At 31.7% G+C, this 18,402-nt stretch overlaps 3 protein-coding genes across 5 annotated transcripts; all 3 read right to left on the bottom strand.

The window, feature by feature from the left end:
- On the bottom strand, window positions 1-3,302 carry LOC105634964 (structural molecules protein). Its single transcript, XM_012217937.4, has 3 exons — window positions 2,649-3,302; window positions 1,880-2,106; window positions 1-493 (listed from the first exon to the last, which is right to left on the bottom strand). The coding sequence occupies exons 1-3, from the start codon at window positions 2,870-2,872 to the stop codon at window positions 486-488; spliced, it is 459 nt and encodes a 152-aa protein (XP_012073327.1). The 5' UTR covers window positions 2,873-3,302; the 3' UTR covers window positions 1-485.
- A 726-nt stretch (window positions 3,303-4,028) lies between these two features.
- Window positions 4,029-8,244, bottom strand: MFP1 (MAR binding filament-like protein 1). The gene is made up of 4 exons (XM_012217938.4): window positions 7,899-8,244; window positions 6,541-6,584; window positions 6,310-6,450; window positions 4,029-5,980 (listed from the first exon to the last, which is right to left on the bottom strand). The coding sequence occupies exons 1-4, from the start codon at window positions 8,158-8,160 to the stop codon at window positions 4,223-4,225; spliced, it is 2,205 nt and encodes a 734-aa protein (XP_012073328.1). The 5' UTR covers window positions 8,161-8,244; the 3' UTR covers window positions 4,029-4,222.
- Window positions 8,245-10,846: 2,602 nt separating this feature from the next.
- On the bottom strand, window positions 10,847-13,981 carry LOC105634966 (FCS-Like Zinc finger 10). 3 transcript variants are annotated; one of them, XM_012217939.4, is made up of 3 exons: window positions 13,762-13,981; window positions 11,491-12,571; window positions 10,847-11,390 (listed from the first exon to the last, which is right to left on the bottom strand). In XM_012217939.4, the coding sequence occupies exons 2-3, from the start codon at window positions 12,468-12,470 to the stop codon at window positions 11,237-11,239; spliced, it is 1,134 nt and encodes a 377-aa protein (XP_012073329.1). In that variant the 5' UTR covers window positions 12,471-12,571; window positions 13,762-13,981; the 3' UTR covers window positions 10,847-11,236. The 3 variants fall into 3 exon arrangements, with proteins under 3 accessions (XP_012073329.1, XP_012073330.1, XP_020535293.1); XM_012217940.4 differs by having other exon boundaries at window positions 11,491-12,586; window positions 13,762-13,935; XM_020679634.3 differs by lacking the exon at window positions 13,762-13,981 and having other exon boundaries at window positions 11,491-13,755.
- Window positions 13,982-18,402: the final 4,421 nt, after the last annotated feature.

The raw sequence follows: 18,402 nt of genomic DNA on the forward strand, positions 1-18,402 counted from the left end.
TTGAGTAGCTAAAAACATGTATCTATAATACAGATTAAACAAATCAATTCCAGTGTATCAGCCCTGTGAGAAGTTCAAAGATATGAGAATCTACATTTTCTCATTTCATTGGCGTATATGGAAACTCATCCAAATGTCATTAAAATAGGCACTAAACCAGAAAATAGTATCAGAAGAAGAACAAGCATCATCTTTCCAGAAACTTCCTACAATTGTACACTAAGAGTTTCCCAACACAATGCATACCTAGTTTTGCATGCTTCATTTCCCAATCATTTACGAATCATCTCCATTTTCTGGTGGCCATTCTCTGTCGTTGCCTTCAGCATAGGCAATAGAACCTGCAGACTAAAACAATTCTTCCTATCACAATTTGGATATGATATATCACAAGTTTCACCCAAGAGCTCTTCCAAACCATTCCATAAGTAGCAACTTTGGTCCCAGAAAAAGTTTGATCCTGCCTGTCGAGTTTTCCTTGTCAATCAAACATCTGCATGGATGGCAGTAGTCTAAGGTTAAGATCATTATCACCGATATAACAGAAATTAAAAATCACAAACCTGGGCTTTCTTCCTAATAGTTATTTTCAGCTCACAAGATCATTTAGAGCATTGAGATTCTTTATCAAAATCCCCAAGCTCACAACTCCCTTATGGAAGGGATGTCATTCTACTCAGTTTTTATGAGATAGAGTTTGGTAAGGGAGGACTGCCATACTATGTATTCCAAGCCCAAAAGAGAGACCAATAGCAGCCCCCAGCACCACCCAAGAAACAAAAAAAAATACTAGGATAGAATTATACAACAACTGAAGGAGAAGAAGTGAAAATACCACACCAAGCAACACATCAGAATGGTTCTTAGACTATGCAATTATTCAAGCGCAAAAGACTACAAAAAAGGTAAAACTTCACCAGCTCAGTCGAGTAACAGTTTCTCCCAAAAAATTAAATACAAAAATAGTATCAGAAAACAATGGTGCAGAAACCAATTCAATATCTAAGTTAAACAATTAAGAAAATAGAAACTTTCATGAATCAAAGTAGTCCTCTCAGATTCAAAGCCAACCACATAAACTAAGTGGCAACAGGATGTGTAAAAATCTTAAAAAAGAACCCTATTTCAGGATGTTATTGCTTCATAAAGGCACAACATAGTAAGCCACCAACACGATGAGAAAGAACTATTATTCAACAACTATATCATAGACGAAATAAAGAACCCAGAAATCATAACGAAAGATTTAAAATGAAGAAATTTTAAAACAAAATGCATTATTTTAATTTCCTGAAAAGTTAGCAAAGAGTTTCAACTTCAACTGAACCCAAGAAAATCCCTCCAGAATCCTTAAAACTCTCGAACAAGGAAAAAACCAAAACAAATATCAAACAGGCATAATATGCAGAAGAGCTTTCAAACGAATTAATAGATATCTTAAACAGAAAATTAAAAGTTTGCTGCCCCGTGTTATCTAATAAGCCTGCTTGAACAAGTCTGTTCACAGTTGAGAACCTAAAACACTTTGGTTCAGCTTTTTACTAACTATTGACAGAAATGAGGCTTATTATGCAAATTCACCTACTAACTGGTAACGGTTCAGATTCTTTACAGCCCTGAGTTCATAGCCACACAAGTACCAGCTTCGTGACATGTGACATTTTAACTTGATTGCTCAGGCAACAAAAGATCACAGAAGGAGAAAAATCAATCATTAAACTGAATAAGGTTAGCCATTTCCCAATAACTGATATGAACCCTATTTCCTAAAAGAGATGGTCAGAAAAGGAAGAACTAGGCATTAAAAATCAAATAAAAGAAATTTTCATGAAAATATTCTCTGAGCGACTGCCTAACCCATACAGGAACAAGTTCTTACTTGATCGGAGTCGTGTGATTGGAATCTCTCGGAGTTCACGTTTAATACACAGATATTCACCAAGCAAAGCCATCACTGCAAGTCCAGTACCATTCACAACCCACCATGTTATTGACGAAGGCCAACCTCCATATATAATACATATAAAAAGATGGATGATGTAGAGGGTTGCAGAAAAATCTAGGCACTTCTTTGCCCTCTCAATCAAGTAAAGCATAAATCCAGCTCTACATGAACCAAATAAACAAAAGCAAGAGTTAAATGCATTATTTTAAAAAATTGTTCCATCTGTAAATTCGCAGCAGCCACAAAACACAGTCATAAATAAAATCAGCAAAAAGGAATGTGAATTTTCTTAGAATAATAGCAAATTACTACTAAAAAGAAATGTATTTCGCATGGACATCAATCATATCAATAGAAAGATGAACTATATAATATCTCCACTCGTATGATAGTACAGCCACCTGTAAACCTAATTTTATCATATTCCCACTATAAAATCCAGATTGAAAAAATTATACATTTTGATTGAATACAAACAGTAACATCATTGCATTGTTCTATTTCAGCCCATTAACACAGCAAATAAATATACACAATGATAGTAAAATCATACTGAACAAGCTGAAGTTCTAGTGAACTAACAAAAGTAAAAAACCAAGGGATAAAAAAAAACTATTATAGAAATACGTACAGTTCATAATTGACTGAGAAAAAAATAACAAAAAACATAAAATAAAATAACCAAAATTCATTAAGAACTTACCCAGCAATGGAGCTGAAAAGGAAGGAGGCGATGACGCACCAACCAGTGACGGTAGAGGTGGTAAGAGCAACAAAATCAAAGAAATAGACGAGACTCAATCGAGAGACGCGAGTCCCAACAAGAATCGATAAAAATAAACCAAGCGTGAGATAGTATAGGCATTGAAGACAGACGATTTGGGCAACAATTAGCCATGGATCCCATACCACTGCACCATAGAACATGACTAACCCTGATTCCTAATCCACACCTAAAACTCCCAAAGTCAAAATCGAAATCAATCCGTTATTGAACGAAACGAACTTGTAATTATTTATCAAAAAGCACCAAACTTTTACTAAATCAAAATCATTCCCTCATTTTAAGCTTCGACAAAGAGAGACGCAAGTTGTGAGATATTTTTCTGTACGGTGAAGTGAAAATCATGGAAATGAATAGAAAATGGATCGGATCCGAGTGTATATCGACAGGTGGAATCAAATAACTCAAAAAATAAAATAAAAAAAGAAGAATTAAGAGAGAGAAATCAGCAAAGAAGAAGAAGACCCTAGATTTGAATCGAAAGAAATGAAGTGACCGTTTGTACAGAAGATTGAAGGAGAAGAAACTAGCAGTGAAAGCATCCAGGCGATGCTTTTTGGGTAATTCCTTTCTGGTAAAAAATAATTTTAAAAAAAAAAATACGAAACGCGTATGGACTCACGGCCGAAGTAGAACAACTTTCTTTTAATTGGAGGCCGAGGCCCAATGGACCCAGTTTGAAATTTCCTACTCTAAATATATATTTAATGAAAAATATTAAAAAAATCACACCTTATTGACGTGGATATTTTTAAAATTTTATTTGAAAAATGTTAAAAAAAATTAAATTAGATAAATTTAAATTTCAATTAGCAAATGATAAGCAATATAATCAAATTGATATTGGTAAAATTTTATAATTAGATATGAATTTATTAGCATTCTTATAACTTTTTTTTGGTTGGTGGGATTAAAGAGCTTAATAATAATAATAATAATAACAGCTTCACTCATGGGATTGGGGCACACTGGGCCAAAAAATAAGTGAACCCAACCAACCAACCAACCAATCTATTGGCTTAAGTACCCAAAGAGCTAACTGTTTTGCTCTAGGTAACACTAGTCACTCGTTAAATTTCTATAAACAGACAATTAAGGTGGGAGGATGTAATTACTTGCTTGAATGCCTTGTGACTGCACACCTACATGAAATTATTCTTCACTTTATTGTCATTATCGACAGTGCTTTGCTGCAATATTTACACAATGAAGTAATTAAGACAATTGTGCAAATTTTGCCTGTAAAATTCTTGTGAATCTAATCTAATATGCTTACAACAAACAACATTATGGAGAAAATTATGAACCAGAATTTCCTCAATTTTTATGCCATGAGATCACTTCTATACAATTCATCAGTATGGAGAAATTTTTCAGAGAAAAGATAAAAACCCAGAAATAGCTAGCTTGAAGGATAGTACATGCAAAACCATTTAAGAATGAGAGAACTGATCAGAGACTGATATTGAAAATCCATAAACACATACACTAGTTCATTGGGATCCACTGTTTTTCTTTCTGCCATTTCTCTTTGCAGTAACAGTGACCTTGTCGTCAACTTCGCCTTCACCTTTCTCAGACATTTGTTCATCTTTCTCAGACATTTTTTCACCTTTCTCAGAAATTTGTTCATCTGCAAGAGTTTTTGAGGTACGTATCTGATGCCTTAACCGCAGTATTTCACCCTTGGCAAGTGCCAAATATTCGTCAAGTTTCCTTCTTTTCTTCTCCAAACTATCCCTTTGTTTGCCAAGCATCAAGAGCATGTTATGAGCATCTTCCAAATTCGCTCGAGCCTCTTTCACTGCATTTTTTTCTCCTGTCAGGGACTCGTAAAGGACCTGTTTGTCATCTTCAAGGCTAGAAATCTTAGAATTAGCTATCTCTAGCTCCCCAGAAAGCATCAGAGCACTTCGATTCATCTCACTCAGGGTTTTAGTAGTTTCTTCTAAATCTTCTTCGAGAGATTTTCTTGCTTCCCTATCCTTCATGATTTGCTTCTTCAGGTTTTCTAGTTCTTTGTTCAAAAAAGAAACTACCTTTTTCTCTTCTCTTAGGTCATTGGCTGCAACTTCAGCTTTCTTATAGACATCTACCAATTCCTTCTGCACATTATCATGACTTTCTTTCAGTGCTATCAATTCGCGGGACACTATTTGCAGCTCCTCCTCAGATTTTCGCAGCTGTTCCTTTGCCACTGTTACTTCACCAGCTAACACTTCACCACTTTCTTTTGCCTTCTCAAGGGTCTTCTCCATTGTTTCTTTAGCTTCAACAAACTCAGCCTGAACTCTAGAAACTTCAGCCTCAAGCTCAGTGCACCTGCTTTGTGAATGCTCGAGTTCTCTTTCCAGATCAGAAGCCTCGTTTCTAGACTTGCCAAGAGCTTCATGAGCGCTTTGAAGTTCATGTTTCAGATCTTTTACGTTGTTCAATTCTGTGTCAAGCATTTTCCTCAAATCTTCCTTTTCTTGGATTAAATTTGCGACCGTTTCTTGGCTTCTATTCACTTCATTTAGAGTGAGCTCAAGCTTTTTCTTTAGTTGGTGTAGCTCATCTTCTCTTTCTGCCAACAGCTTAGCATCTGAAGCAGCCTTCTTTTCAGAAGACAACTTCAGATCATTGTATTCCTCCTGAACAGCATTGAGCTTCTTGTTAGATTCATCTCTCTCAAACATTAAAGAACTCACTGTAGAATTTAGTTCATCCACCACAGAATTCTTTGATTCCAGTTCCTTTCTATTTTTCAGAAATTCATCTTTCAATGCATTGATTTCTTTGTGTGCCTTTACTAGTTCATCCTTCGTTTCCTTGAAGGAAGAATTCAAGTTCTTCAACTCTAATTCCTTTTCGGCAAGTAAAGAGGTGAGATTTTGAACAGTATCTTCCTTATCCTTGAGCTCTAAACTAAGTGAGTTAATCTTATCTTGTAAAATTTCAATTGAATTAAGCTTTTCATTTAATTCTTTTTCAAGAGCTCTCTTATCTTCCTCAGCCTTTGAGATGTTCGATTCTAGACCATCTATTTGAACATTAAGATCGTCAATTACTTTTTTCTCATTTGTCAGCTCCTGCCCCAGTCCTGTAATTGTACTGTCAGCAGAGTTCAGTTGGTTTAACAGAACCTGTTGTTCTTCCTTTGCTTTTCTGAGAAGCTTTGCACCCTCTTCCTGTTCTTTCAATAGCATTGTTTCGAAGTTCTTCTCTAAGGACACAATGGCAGCTTCCTTCTCTTTCAATTTGGCCGTTAGCTGTGCATCCCACCAGTTCATGTGTTAATTGAGAAAAAATCAATATGCAAAAAATACCAAATGGCATTAAACCATAAGAAACAAGTTTCAACCTATAGACTCTAGATTATGGAGAAATCCAGGATATTTTTCCACATTGAACATGTCAAAAGATAGAGAGACTTTTTGGGGAAAAGGTCTTTAGATATTCAAAGGAGTGAGAACGGGTGTTTGTCTTAGATTCTCTCAAAAGGAGAATCCCCTACTGGTTGGTCCTTGAATATTCAAAAGCATCATCGTATAATCAGGTTGTATGAAAACAAGAAACAAAAAGATCAGAAGTGACTTACAGATTCTACTGTTGTTTCAGTAGCTTTCTTCTCTTTCTGGGACAACGCATAGAAGGCACCAAGCACGCCAGTCCCAAATATACCAAGTCCATTCAGGAGAGAAAGAAAGGGATTTGGTGGTCTATATTTTTGAATTGCAAGCTGCCAAAACCACATAAAAAATTAAGAAAATTTCAAACTTAAAAATGCCAAAAGTTACTAATCTAGATTTATTTGTAATGAAGCAGAGACCTCTTCTTTTTGGTTATCTTCAGGTTTCTTGAGCTCATCTTCTTCTGAATAAACAAACAAATGCATAAACAGTTAAAGAATGAGATGATAGAGATGGCATACCAAAAGCAACAACTGTAATCAAGAAAATATTAGCCCTTCAAAGCGAGAGACCAAATCACGCGGAATAGCAATATAACTTTCTAATAAGTAAGTTCCAAAGCATAAATGTTGAATGAGAAATTAATCATCAGAAGCACGGGGTAAAGCCTTGTAAAAAAAACCTTCATTACACATATGATATGTAATATTCACCCAACATCTTCATTATATAAGTATTAAAATAATGAACTTTTTCATTTTGTGTTAGACTTTCCCAGATGTACTAGGGCAACAACTACTAAAAGATAGGAAACTAACTAGTAAGGTCATTCACATAGCGATACTATGAATCAGTTTATCCTTCACTCAAAATAAATAACTCTGAAAGAAAATGAAATATTTGTCAATAAACAGTCTATTGAGATTAAAAATTGTTTATTGTTATATAGTTATAACTTATAATTCTCACTTCCTCCTATTTTCTTTTCTTATGATAATAATTCTCTACATTTATGATGTCCGATTCATTCTCTTTGTTTCAGTTCAAATAAGCATTCCGAAGATTTTCGAAACCATAAATCATTTTATTGTTTTACTTACTCAACTTCATTCGGTGAATTATCGCCTTACTCATAATTTGACGCGCTACCTAATTATTCAGTTCATTTCCCCATTTTGCTTCTTGATTATGCACCACATTCCAAACCCTTAACTACTCCAATAAGAAACCTATAAGTCTATAACACAATGCAGTTAAGGCAATGAAAGGACTGTTCTGATGTAATACATTTTCATAAATATTCTACTGAAAATTCTAGACCCCAGAAATAATAAATTTAACTTGCATTTATTAACTCATTAAAAATGTGTAAAATATCATAACTCAACCGGAAGTTACTATAGGTCAGTCCAGGACAAAAGAGTAAAGAACATCAAGATGGTTATACTAATATTTGTAAACCAAATAACAACTCAAAGAATGCATTATTCATAAGCCTAAACCAGATGCCATAATTCAATATGATACAAGAATAAAACCAATGTTTACCCTACCTCATGATCAATAGACAAAAAAAATACAAAGATAAAGCCAATAATACTTGAATTAGCAAGAATACAGCCAATTGTTATACTTCGTTTCAATAAAAAATGTGAAAATCCATATACCCAATACAACAATTTAACAAAATCAATAACAAAACTCGACATTCCGTATACCAGAAATCGAAAATAATTGAAAAAGGCAAATGAATTACAAGAGAAAAAAAAACACTCACTTAGAAACGAACTTTCAATAGCTCTGGCCCTCGGCTGCAAGAAGGGAAGAACTGAAATACTCACTAAGAAAACCGCTCGTTTATTACTAAAAACTATGTCATCTGAATCTTCTTGGCGCCCACAAGAAACAATCTTTACCCTCTTCTTTCTGTTGGTTTCCGCATTATTATGCCTCGCATGAAAAAGAACAGAACGTGAAGGAGAAGAGGAGGAAGGGAAGCAAGACTGTAACAAGTTTGAGCTTCCCATTGCAAAACCCATGGCTTCGGCTTTTGGGTCTGGTATCTTGATGGAGATAAAATGGAAGCAGGATCAGCCTATAAGACTATTAACTGTTTGGAAAATACTTGCTCTATTTTTTCTTTATATATCATTTCATTCAGACTTTAATTAATTATTAGCGCTTGTTATGACATTTTCGCCCCTTTTAGTACAAGTAATTATAAAAAATTAGAGGGTAATATAAGTATTTGTTGTGGGTATAACAAAGTCTTCCTTAGAAATTGTCCTTTATGAAGTATTTTGTTTCTTGTTAAAAAAATTATTCTTTTATTAAAAAAAATTGTATTTCAGGTCATTTTATTGGTTAAATACTGATCCAGACGTATAAAAAAAAAAAAAAGAAGAATTAATTTTTTTTTTAAAGACAATAATTTTCTTTATGAGACCACCAATTTAAGACTCTGAAAATGTTTGCATTTAAAGCTAAATTGATTAACTCTTTGTTACAGAAATTTAGAATAATGTTTGGGTTTACATTTTTACAGGCATACATACTTTCGAATATACGCTTTTGAAATTGAGGGAAGAAAATAATAAATTGGTAAAATTTTTTTAATAATGTACAGATAAAAATAAAAAAATAGTAATTTTTCTTTTAATAATTTAGTACACAAAAGATCAGTCACTTCTGCAATTTAGTGCTAAAACAATGGGTTCTTCTCAATATGGTCCACAAATATTGGATGATGCACTTTCTCATTTCATTTATGCTAGTAGAACTAGAAATTGACAAGGAAAAAGCACTTTTATCTTCAACCTGGGAAGGATAAGTTGCCAGTTGCCACCGCATAGTTCAGTAAATTAGAAAGTAGGTTTTTATTTTCTCTTTATTTTCTTTTTCTTTTCTAAAAGGTATATTTTTCTTTCATAATTTTCACCAATTTATAAAAACATTTCAGTATATATATATATATATTGGTATAATTAGGAGGTGTAATCCTCCTTGGCCATAGAGTATAAAGATTTTTGGTGTTCTCACCCGTAAGGGGTTGAGGTCGCTTACCACCTCAACTGACACCTTGTTGGTAGTAAATATATATTTATTAGTATATATGTTTTTATACTTAAATTGAGAGTAGTACTTAGATAAATATCTCCTTATAATAAGGTATATTATTTATTAGTTTACAACAAAAAAAAAAAAAACTCAATTCTGATTTTTTTATTAATATAAAATTTAATAGATCGGAAGAACAGCCAGTATAACTCTCGTTTTGAGTAACATTCACTAAATTGGTTATAACTTTTACGGTGAATAAGACTTGACGTCAAAACTTATTGCTCCCAACATATTTTACAATGTAGGAGAATACCAAGCAAACCGTACTTAATTGGTACTAAAAATTTATTATTATGATTTATGTCTATTATTTTTTATTCATTTATTTATTGTTTTGAGTGAAGGTATTAAAATTATCTTAGTTGTTAATGAAGCATCACATAACATAAAATAAATAATAAAAAAGAAGAACAGAAGTCGAATAGTGTTGGGGTTTTATGTTGTGTCCTCAATCTTTTTCAGTTTATTCTCCCGGAGTCTATCTAGCATATTTGCATGGGTAAAGAATCAAATTATTGAAATCAAAGGTTACTACTATAAGTAATTAGTTAAGTGCAGGTCAAAAGAGAGCTGACTGATTTCATTTTGTTCTTCAAAGGAGGTAGTTGATGTTCTGACATCCCATCATCTCTAATCAATTATTCTCTTTATAGAATATAAGAATCTTACAACTTTATTTTTGAGTGGTAAAGGAAGACATGAGATTTGTAACCATCAATCTTTTTTTTAGAGCAGTAATAACAAGTGCAAATTGCAGTTTCTGGTTTAGGTCTAATATTCCAAAACCCTTTCAGGTTTATACTTATTTTTGTATGGTAAGTTGAGATTTAAATGAGCTACATATAGGAATAATTCCTTTTTTTTTTTTAATAAAAATGTATGATATGTGCTTAAAATCAATTGAAAGATTGCATGGGATTTTGTCATTCCTTTTACACACTGTGGATGATTGTTTAAATCTAAAATTTATTATCATGAGCCAACCACTTCCAATGGTTTGTTTTCATAGCCATTGGCATTGACTACCAAGTTATGTGTGGGGTTCAAAGCTCCCAAATATCAGACAATTTCATTAGACCACTAACGTTGGCTTTTTTAAAAAGAATGGTTGTCCACCAAGCTGTTTTTTCCCCTGAAGAAAATGAAAATTTTGTAGTTTCAAAGTGCGAAGTCACCAAGTAAAAATTTAATAAGATATTATCTGTGCGCGAAAAATCTGACATTTATGGACTCTGAAAACGATTAATATATGCAGATTTCCCTTACTTTTGCATTGAGGTTGTCTATACAGCGCAAACCCATGACCTTCAAATTACAAGTGAAGTAATTTTACTGTTACACCAAAGCCACCATCCTACTCAGACTAGCCAATGAAATTGAAATATGATACCAAAACCAAATCCTATACCATAGGCTTAAAGCAATGTAGTTTTCTAGTATGGTATTTGACATATATAAAGAGGCTATAAGCTATAAGCTATCATTCTATTAATTCACAACATAATTTAGCCCTACCAATCATTTCAAGCTGAAGAATGCTTTTTAGTTCCTCATAGAACAAAGAAATGATAAGAAATTTGTCAACTGAATATCAAGAGAATGCCATTTGATAGAGAAATGTTGAATATAGTTAATAATGAGTTCAATAGCTTCAAAGGACAACTACATGAGCTCTTGATTGACTGACAAAGAAAACTGATGAGCGAGGGCTCTTGGCCGCTTCCAACCCATCTAATTGAAAACATAGAAATAACAACAATCTATGAGAAAATTTATGAATTATGCCTCAACTGCGAAAAAAGAAGACCCTATGTTGTTGCTACCCAGGACTCATTAATACCATGAAAGTTGAAACACAATAAGAAAACATAATGATTCACCTTTGTGATCATCCATGGCTGCAAAACAGATACACATAAAACAGCTCTTTGAGAACAGATGATCCAATTTTTTAACTTGGAGACACAAGAGCCTGAGGAAAGCAACATCAGCCCATTATATAGTACCAGGCATACCCATTAGGAAAACATCCTCATGGTAGCTGGACTCAGGAGAGCTTTTGGGGGAATTGTTACAAGTTTTCTCTGTTTCATCCTCAGCAAAAATCTCCTCAGAGCGGCAATCAAAACTGCAAAAAGCTTTCTCACCTCTGCAAAACATAAAAATAACAACAGAGTCCATGATAGTAAACTAGCTTTAAGCCAGAATTGGAATAAGGCCCTTCATAAAGAAATGTCCAGGGGATATACCTGTAGATATGAATGTCATCACCCTCCAACTTTTTCTTGCAAGAATAACAGAAGCTCAAGAACTCATCAGATGGATAAGGAGTTGAACCCTCAGGGCAATTAGCCTCTTGAGGCAATTCAGACCCCAAATTTCCTAGCTTGTCAAAATTGGACAACTCATTTGTGTGACATTCTAAAATACAGTCACCAAAAATGTGAGTTGTTTTTGGGTTTGGACCATAAGAAATTATGCAAGTATAATCTTCAGAAAGCTCAATCTCACGCGCAGAGAGAGAACCTACATACCCTTGGCTAGAGCCAACAGGTACTGGAATAGAACTTGATTTGGTTTCCAAAGGATTATCTGTTTGTAGACCTCTGCCAGTAATCAATGGTAAACTAGTTATACTAGTAGTTCTATTCTCTGAACAAAACTTTTTAGAACTCAAAGGGGATTTTGGGGATAAGCTAATTGGAGAAGAGTTTTCAAATGGTTTAGGTTCTGACTGGACTCCATCATTCCCAAAGAGAGCATCAGAATCTGATTTACAAAATTCAAAGTTAGGAGTTTTCGTTTGTGATAGCAGTAAAAGCATGTAGTCTCTTGGCAGAGAGTTTGATCTCACAGAATAACCAGTCTTCACCTGCGAACCAAAGATTATATTCTTCCTCTTTGGTGAATTAAGAACTTCACTAGTTGGTTTGGTTTCATCAGCAAGTAAATTTATGATGCTGAGGCCTACTTTACTGCTATCCCATTTCTTTTGATAGCCATTTTGGTTTGGTGGTGATCTTGGGGACTTGTGGCTAAATGGATTGCTAAGGTTTGAGAAAAAACTGAAATCAAGAGGAGAAGTTGGGCTCCTAACTGAGTCAGATTCTGTTGAACCTCTAGAACCAAATCCCACAAAGAAACCAGGAAGATTGAAAAATGAACTGCTTGTATGTCTCAGACCCAATGCATCAGATTGGCAATGGGACTCTGGAGCAGAATCAGCCATTAAATTGAAAAAGCATGCCCCTTTTTAACATGATCTGTTTCTCCTAGTGAGCATCATTAAGAACCTTCCAATCCTTGAAGCACAAGACCGGCAAATTCTTGCTGTAATATTTGAATCTTAAGAAATCAAGAAAAGCAGAAACCATAAAACTAAGTAATAATAGCGCCAAAATGTGACCAATTAACGCAGGAAACAAAGCATTTAATGGAATTGTATCAATGAACAAGATATCAGAAAATTGCCCTATGAAGCCAAATCTTTGGTCCCAGTAAAACTCCAAAATGAATTGAGACATTTATGAGCTTTGAATGACATCTGAGAACCACATTAAAACAAGTTATCAACAATGGAAAGGCTCCTTAACCTTGCATACCCATAAAGGTACTAATCAGATGGAATCAATAATAATAAAAACAAAAGAGATTAAATACCCACAACACAATTCATAAATTCAGGACCAGGAATCCTGTAGGCGCAGGAACTTCAAGAGAGACAAAAGGAGGCAAAAAAGATTTCTTAATCAAAGAATCAATAATTTGTCAGCCATGACCTCAAAGAAAGACTTAACAAATACTAATTTATAGATTTTTGCACAATAATTTGTAAGCCGTGGCCTCAAAGGAAGACTTCACAAATACTAATTTATAGATTTTTGTACACAAATAAGTTCTAATACAAGCATGCATAGAAAATAAGTGAATCTGAGCCATTTTAATATCAAAATGGAAAGCAATCCAGATGACAGAAGATCAAAATAAAATTTTTGTGACGATCAAAGAACCCCAACTCTCCGCTTCCCCCTTTACCAAAGACAGGTCTAAAATAACAGAACAGCTTCGTTACATTTTGTTCATTGAATCCATATCAGAGAACTTTCTATAACAATGTGTTATCATACGCCTGACGAGATCAAATGCATCAGCGATACTATAAGACACACAGATTTAGATTTCCACACGAAATCAATCAAAATCAAGCATGCACAAAAAGATAAAAAAGTTCAACAGACCTTAGATAATTGATTACTTTATCCCTCAAATTCCATGAAAGGGTGCTTAAAATTAACATCAGATCAATGTTTTTAACACAGAGATCCGCAGCATGCATAAAAAATAACCTCAAGAACAAAGAAAACCGAGTAAAATACTCTGATAATGAAAAAATAGATAACTATAGCATAAAACCAAGGCCAAAGATTGAAACTTCAAAACATCCAGGCACTAATGCATCAAATGGATCACTGATATAAGCTATAAAATGAAGCAAAATAGTAAAAAACTTGAAGACCCACCTGGGTTCCCCTCTTAAAACTTCAAAGAAGAGCCAGAGAGAAACTCAAATGCAAGAAGTAGGGACATGTACTGATATAGACAAAGCACAAGCACAGCTCTTCCTGTATATTTCTTATTTTGTTAGTTTATTTTTTAGTTTTAATTTTGATTTTAATTTTAATTTATCTCTTGCATCAAAATCAGAGAAGCAGTGAAGCACTGAGACTTCTGATATACATACGCACAAGCGCACTCTCTCTGTCTCTCTCATATGATTAGCAAGGAAATTCGTATAGTACAGTATAGTATTAAACTACGTATATTCTTTGTTTTGTAGTTAAAGAAAGTACAGCTTTTATTAAATGTATGCATTTACACCCAAAGAAGTTGTACACTGCAAATCTCACTGTAGATCTTGAGAATCGGATGCCTGCAAATACAATGTATCGAACTACTTTTTCCTTTTTTTTTTTTTTTTAATGGATACATAGAGGTGCCCTTTTTCCACTTGTCTTCTAAAAAACATTTGTATCAATGAAATTAATAATTTAAATTTGACAATCATAAATTATTAACTATTTTATGTAAAATAAATTTTTAAATATTTTATTTTAAGTTTAATTACATTTAATATCAATGTAATATTATATCTATTCATATAATTATAAATTAGAATAAATATTCGATTAAATGTAATCTAATCAATTTTTTTACTTGTTTTTATACAATAAAATAATTCAAAACATATATTTTTTTTTGTTTACTTTTTGCATGGGATGATAAAAAGTTAGGAGGAAATAAAATAAAAAGTGAGAAACAAGAATTAATTTGATTTAAAAAAAAATTATTTTTTTAAAAAAATTTATTCTTCAAATTAAATAAAATCAAATAATAATTTTATTTTCTTTCTAGATGCAAATACAAGAAAGAAAAATACCTCATATTTAATTTCTTAGTCTAATATGAGTAATTAATCCACTTAATTTTTTAATATCATATCATGATTCTTTATTCTTTTTCTTCTTTTCTTTTTAATATTAAGCCTTGACCATACAATATTGCTTTCTCCCAAGTTGAAATTGTGTTGTGTCAACTTTGATTTGACTCGTGTTAGATTTGTGTACACAATAATGGTCCTTTGTGTTATACCTTAGATTTTCTTTCTTTTAAAAAAAAACTCAATGCATTTATTTACCTTTTTTTTTTTTTTTTTTTTTTTTTTTTTGAATCAGTCAGCACAAAAAGACAAAAGAGGACTTGTTGTTTTCAACTCACCAAACGGCATTAACCTAACGGCGATGTTTTCAAGTCACAAAAGAGGACTTGTTTTGCTGTTAATTTTTCAGTATTTTATTATAATTTTAAATTGTTAAGAGTGGATTTTTTTTTATATTTATCATAATTGAAATATATAATCTCATATTATAATTAATTTAGTGATTTTTGGAATTTATTAAATACAATATGATCAAAATCGTCATTAAATTTGTTTTTTTATGTCTTACCATCTAAAATTATCAGGAAGAAATAGATATTAAATTTTAATTCATAGGATCCTAAATTGTGAGTATATTTGTTCATTAGCCCATTGTTAAAAAGTTAATATTACACAAGTTCACAAAATAAATAATAAATTGAAACTTTAATTTGGATTTTATTTTTTCGATAAAATTTAGTATGATAAGTGTCATTATAACATTTAAGTGTAAGTAAGACGATTTGAACTTTCCTGTTAATTGTTTTGATAAATTATTTAAACTTTTAAACTTATTTGTATCCTTTTAAAAAATGTGAAAAAAAAATATTAATCATATATAATTTAAGTTTTTTTTTAATTTTAGGTAAGAAACAAAGAGTTTTTGGGTTTTCTAATTATAAATCATTAATTTGATGAAAATTATTAAACAAAAATGATTATTTCAAATTATATAATAAAAATATTCTAATACATTTCGGCCAAATAAATAAAAAATAAAAAAATAAATTATTTTTATTTTCTGAATTAATGATTATTTTATTAGAAGAACAAGTATATGATCTATTATAATTAATAATTTTAAATAAATTGTACCATAATTATTTTGAAAAGAGTAATAATTACTCTTTTTTTTTCAGTAATTTGTACCATATATTGCTCATTTGCTTTGTGCCGTAATTGTTTTTCAGTTTTTCTTTTATCTATACTAACATAATTACTATCGTTCTATATAATTTCTAAAACTTATCTTATCACATTTCTCATTCCTTTTTTAAATTTAAATAACAAATTAATAAAGAAAAAATTATTAATATTGAACTATCTAGGTGATATAAATAATTATTTAGTTAAATTAAATATTATTTTATTATAATTTATAATTAATTTTTAATCACATTACAAAAACTTTAAACCACAAATAAATTTACAGTAAGAGACTATTTTATTTCTTAATCGTCATCTTGTTGCTGCTTTACTTTATATGCTTGAAATAAGTCGAGATTTTAATGTAATTAATAATATCAAAATCTTTTTTTTTTTTTTTGCATAATTTCTCTTAATTAAAAATTACTCCAAAGAAATCTGGCTTTGCCTAGTTATATTCAATACAATAAATAATGAATTATTAGAATGTTGCCTAGTTATATGGTCAGAATACAAAAGAGAGATTTTTTTTCTGTTTGATCAGAATAGATATATATTTTTATCAAACAAAAATATAAGTTGACAAATAATTTTATTATGAGTCTTATAATTTCTTATAATTTTGAAAATATAATGTCAGTGTAATTAGAAAGGTCAAAAAAGGTATTTTACTTTTTTCTAAAGAAAAAAATAAAGAAAAGGTTCATCAGACTAATTACAGGGGAAAAAACCTTGGACGTTTTCTGTAAAATTTCAGATTTGTAGGAAATAATTTAAAATTATAGTGTTGCTATTTTAAAATTGTAAATTTAATCGCTTAATTTTAAAACTCGATGTCGCTTCCGGTACGACCTCGTAACAGGGAGCTGTCGCCTAACGGCGTCAACATCGCTATCGGGTTCATGATTTTGTGGGTCCCACAAAAGAACCCCACAACAACGTATCAGCATTGAAATGATTCCCTCAGCACCGTTTCACCTGTTATTTACAGTTCTGTATTGTCGTTTTGTGTGAGTCAGCTTTTTCAAAATTCTATAAACCCCTTTTTAAAATCAAAAGTGCAATCACACGCGTAGGTTTCTGTTACGGTAATCCAACGGTTTGGAGTGGAGATTCTCCATCGGGATTTCAGTTCATCTCACGGTAAAAAAACTCTCGTTTGGGGTCCACCACACGTGTTTGGCATGTGATGGAGCGATTGATTGATTGCATTGTGATCTGTTGGATTTCTGGAGTGACGTAACGTTAGGCGTGTTGCGGATCACAAGGAATTATGCTTCCTGGTAAATCGAGCGTGCAAAATGGGACTATAAAAGGTCAAAAGTTATTATTATTATTATTTTTTTTTTTATGAGAAGAGGTACAAACGTAAGTTACCAATCCTTAAATAATTAAATTAAAAAATTAAATTTAGATAAAATATGAGTATTATATTTAAGCAACACGGGATATGAAAAAAATTATAGGAAAGCTAATCAATTGGTAATTTAATTGGTCTTCTTACCGTGTGAAAAGTGGAATATTTTGAGTTGGGGTCCTCTTAGTTGCAAATTTCGAATTCTAGTCCTCTCGACTACAGTTGTATTCACCAGTTTGGTGAGCCAACAGGAGTAGTCTGTATTATCATTTCTGCTGTAAAACCCTCCAATGAACGAAGAAAAAAAATACTGCAAAACCATTATTATTAATACATCTTCCCAATGTAATTTTTTAATTTTAATAATAATTAATTGATCATTGATAAATCATTTTCATCTCAAATTAACCTATAACAGATAAAATATTTTATTAACCAATGTGAATAGTCAAAGTGAAGTGTATTTCATTTGTGATTTTTACTTATAAAATCAGAAGTTTAAAATTCAAAATTATTATTATTAAGACCACTTTGTCTAAATATTCATCAGAACACAAAACACATTTGTAAATTTTAAAAAAAAAAATCAAAATTACATCACATTTTATAATAAAATAATTGCAAAATTCGCATCATACCATTACGATAAATATTACACCCTTCACTATATAATTTTTTTTTTAATTTCTAATATATATATGTATAGGATAAGACTTATCTAAAAGGATGTTTTAAAAAATTGCTACTAATTTATTCGTATATTTTCCTAGTGAATAGTTATGATCCATTTGAGCAAAAAATTATCATTTTTTACTTTGATACATGGATGGTCTTATATATCAGATGTGGGTAAGTATTTCATACATATATTTATTTAAAATATCCATAAATTTTAATTTATTTGTAGTTTTAACCCTTCTTTTATATATATAAAAAAATTATATATTGACCTTGAAATTTTTTCCACAACTTATTTTTCAAAAAATAAACATTGTTTGTTGAAACAATAAGGCTTCAGTGATGTGGATATAGAAATGGATTGTAGAGAGGTGTGGTGTAACCTTTTTTATTCAAGCATTCCCAATAATGAATATGGTAATATCATTAATGATTGTAGGCTATTATTGTCACGACCCGTTTCCATGGGCCGGACCGGCACTAGGGCCCAGATAAGCTTAAGGC

The sequence above is a fragment of the Jatropha curcas genome, chromosome 1 (assembly GCF_041381405.1).
Source record: "Jatropha curcas cultivar XTBG-Jc1 chromosome 1, XTBG_Jcur_1.0, whole genome shotgun sequence".
In the NCBI taxonomy this organism is placed as follows: Eukaryota; Viridiplantae; Streptophyta; class Magnoliopsida; order Malpighiales; family Euphorbiaceae; genus Jatropha; species Jatropha curcas.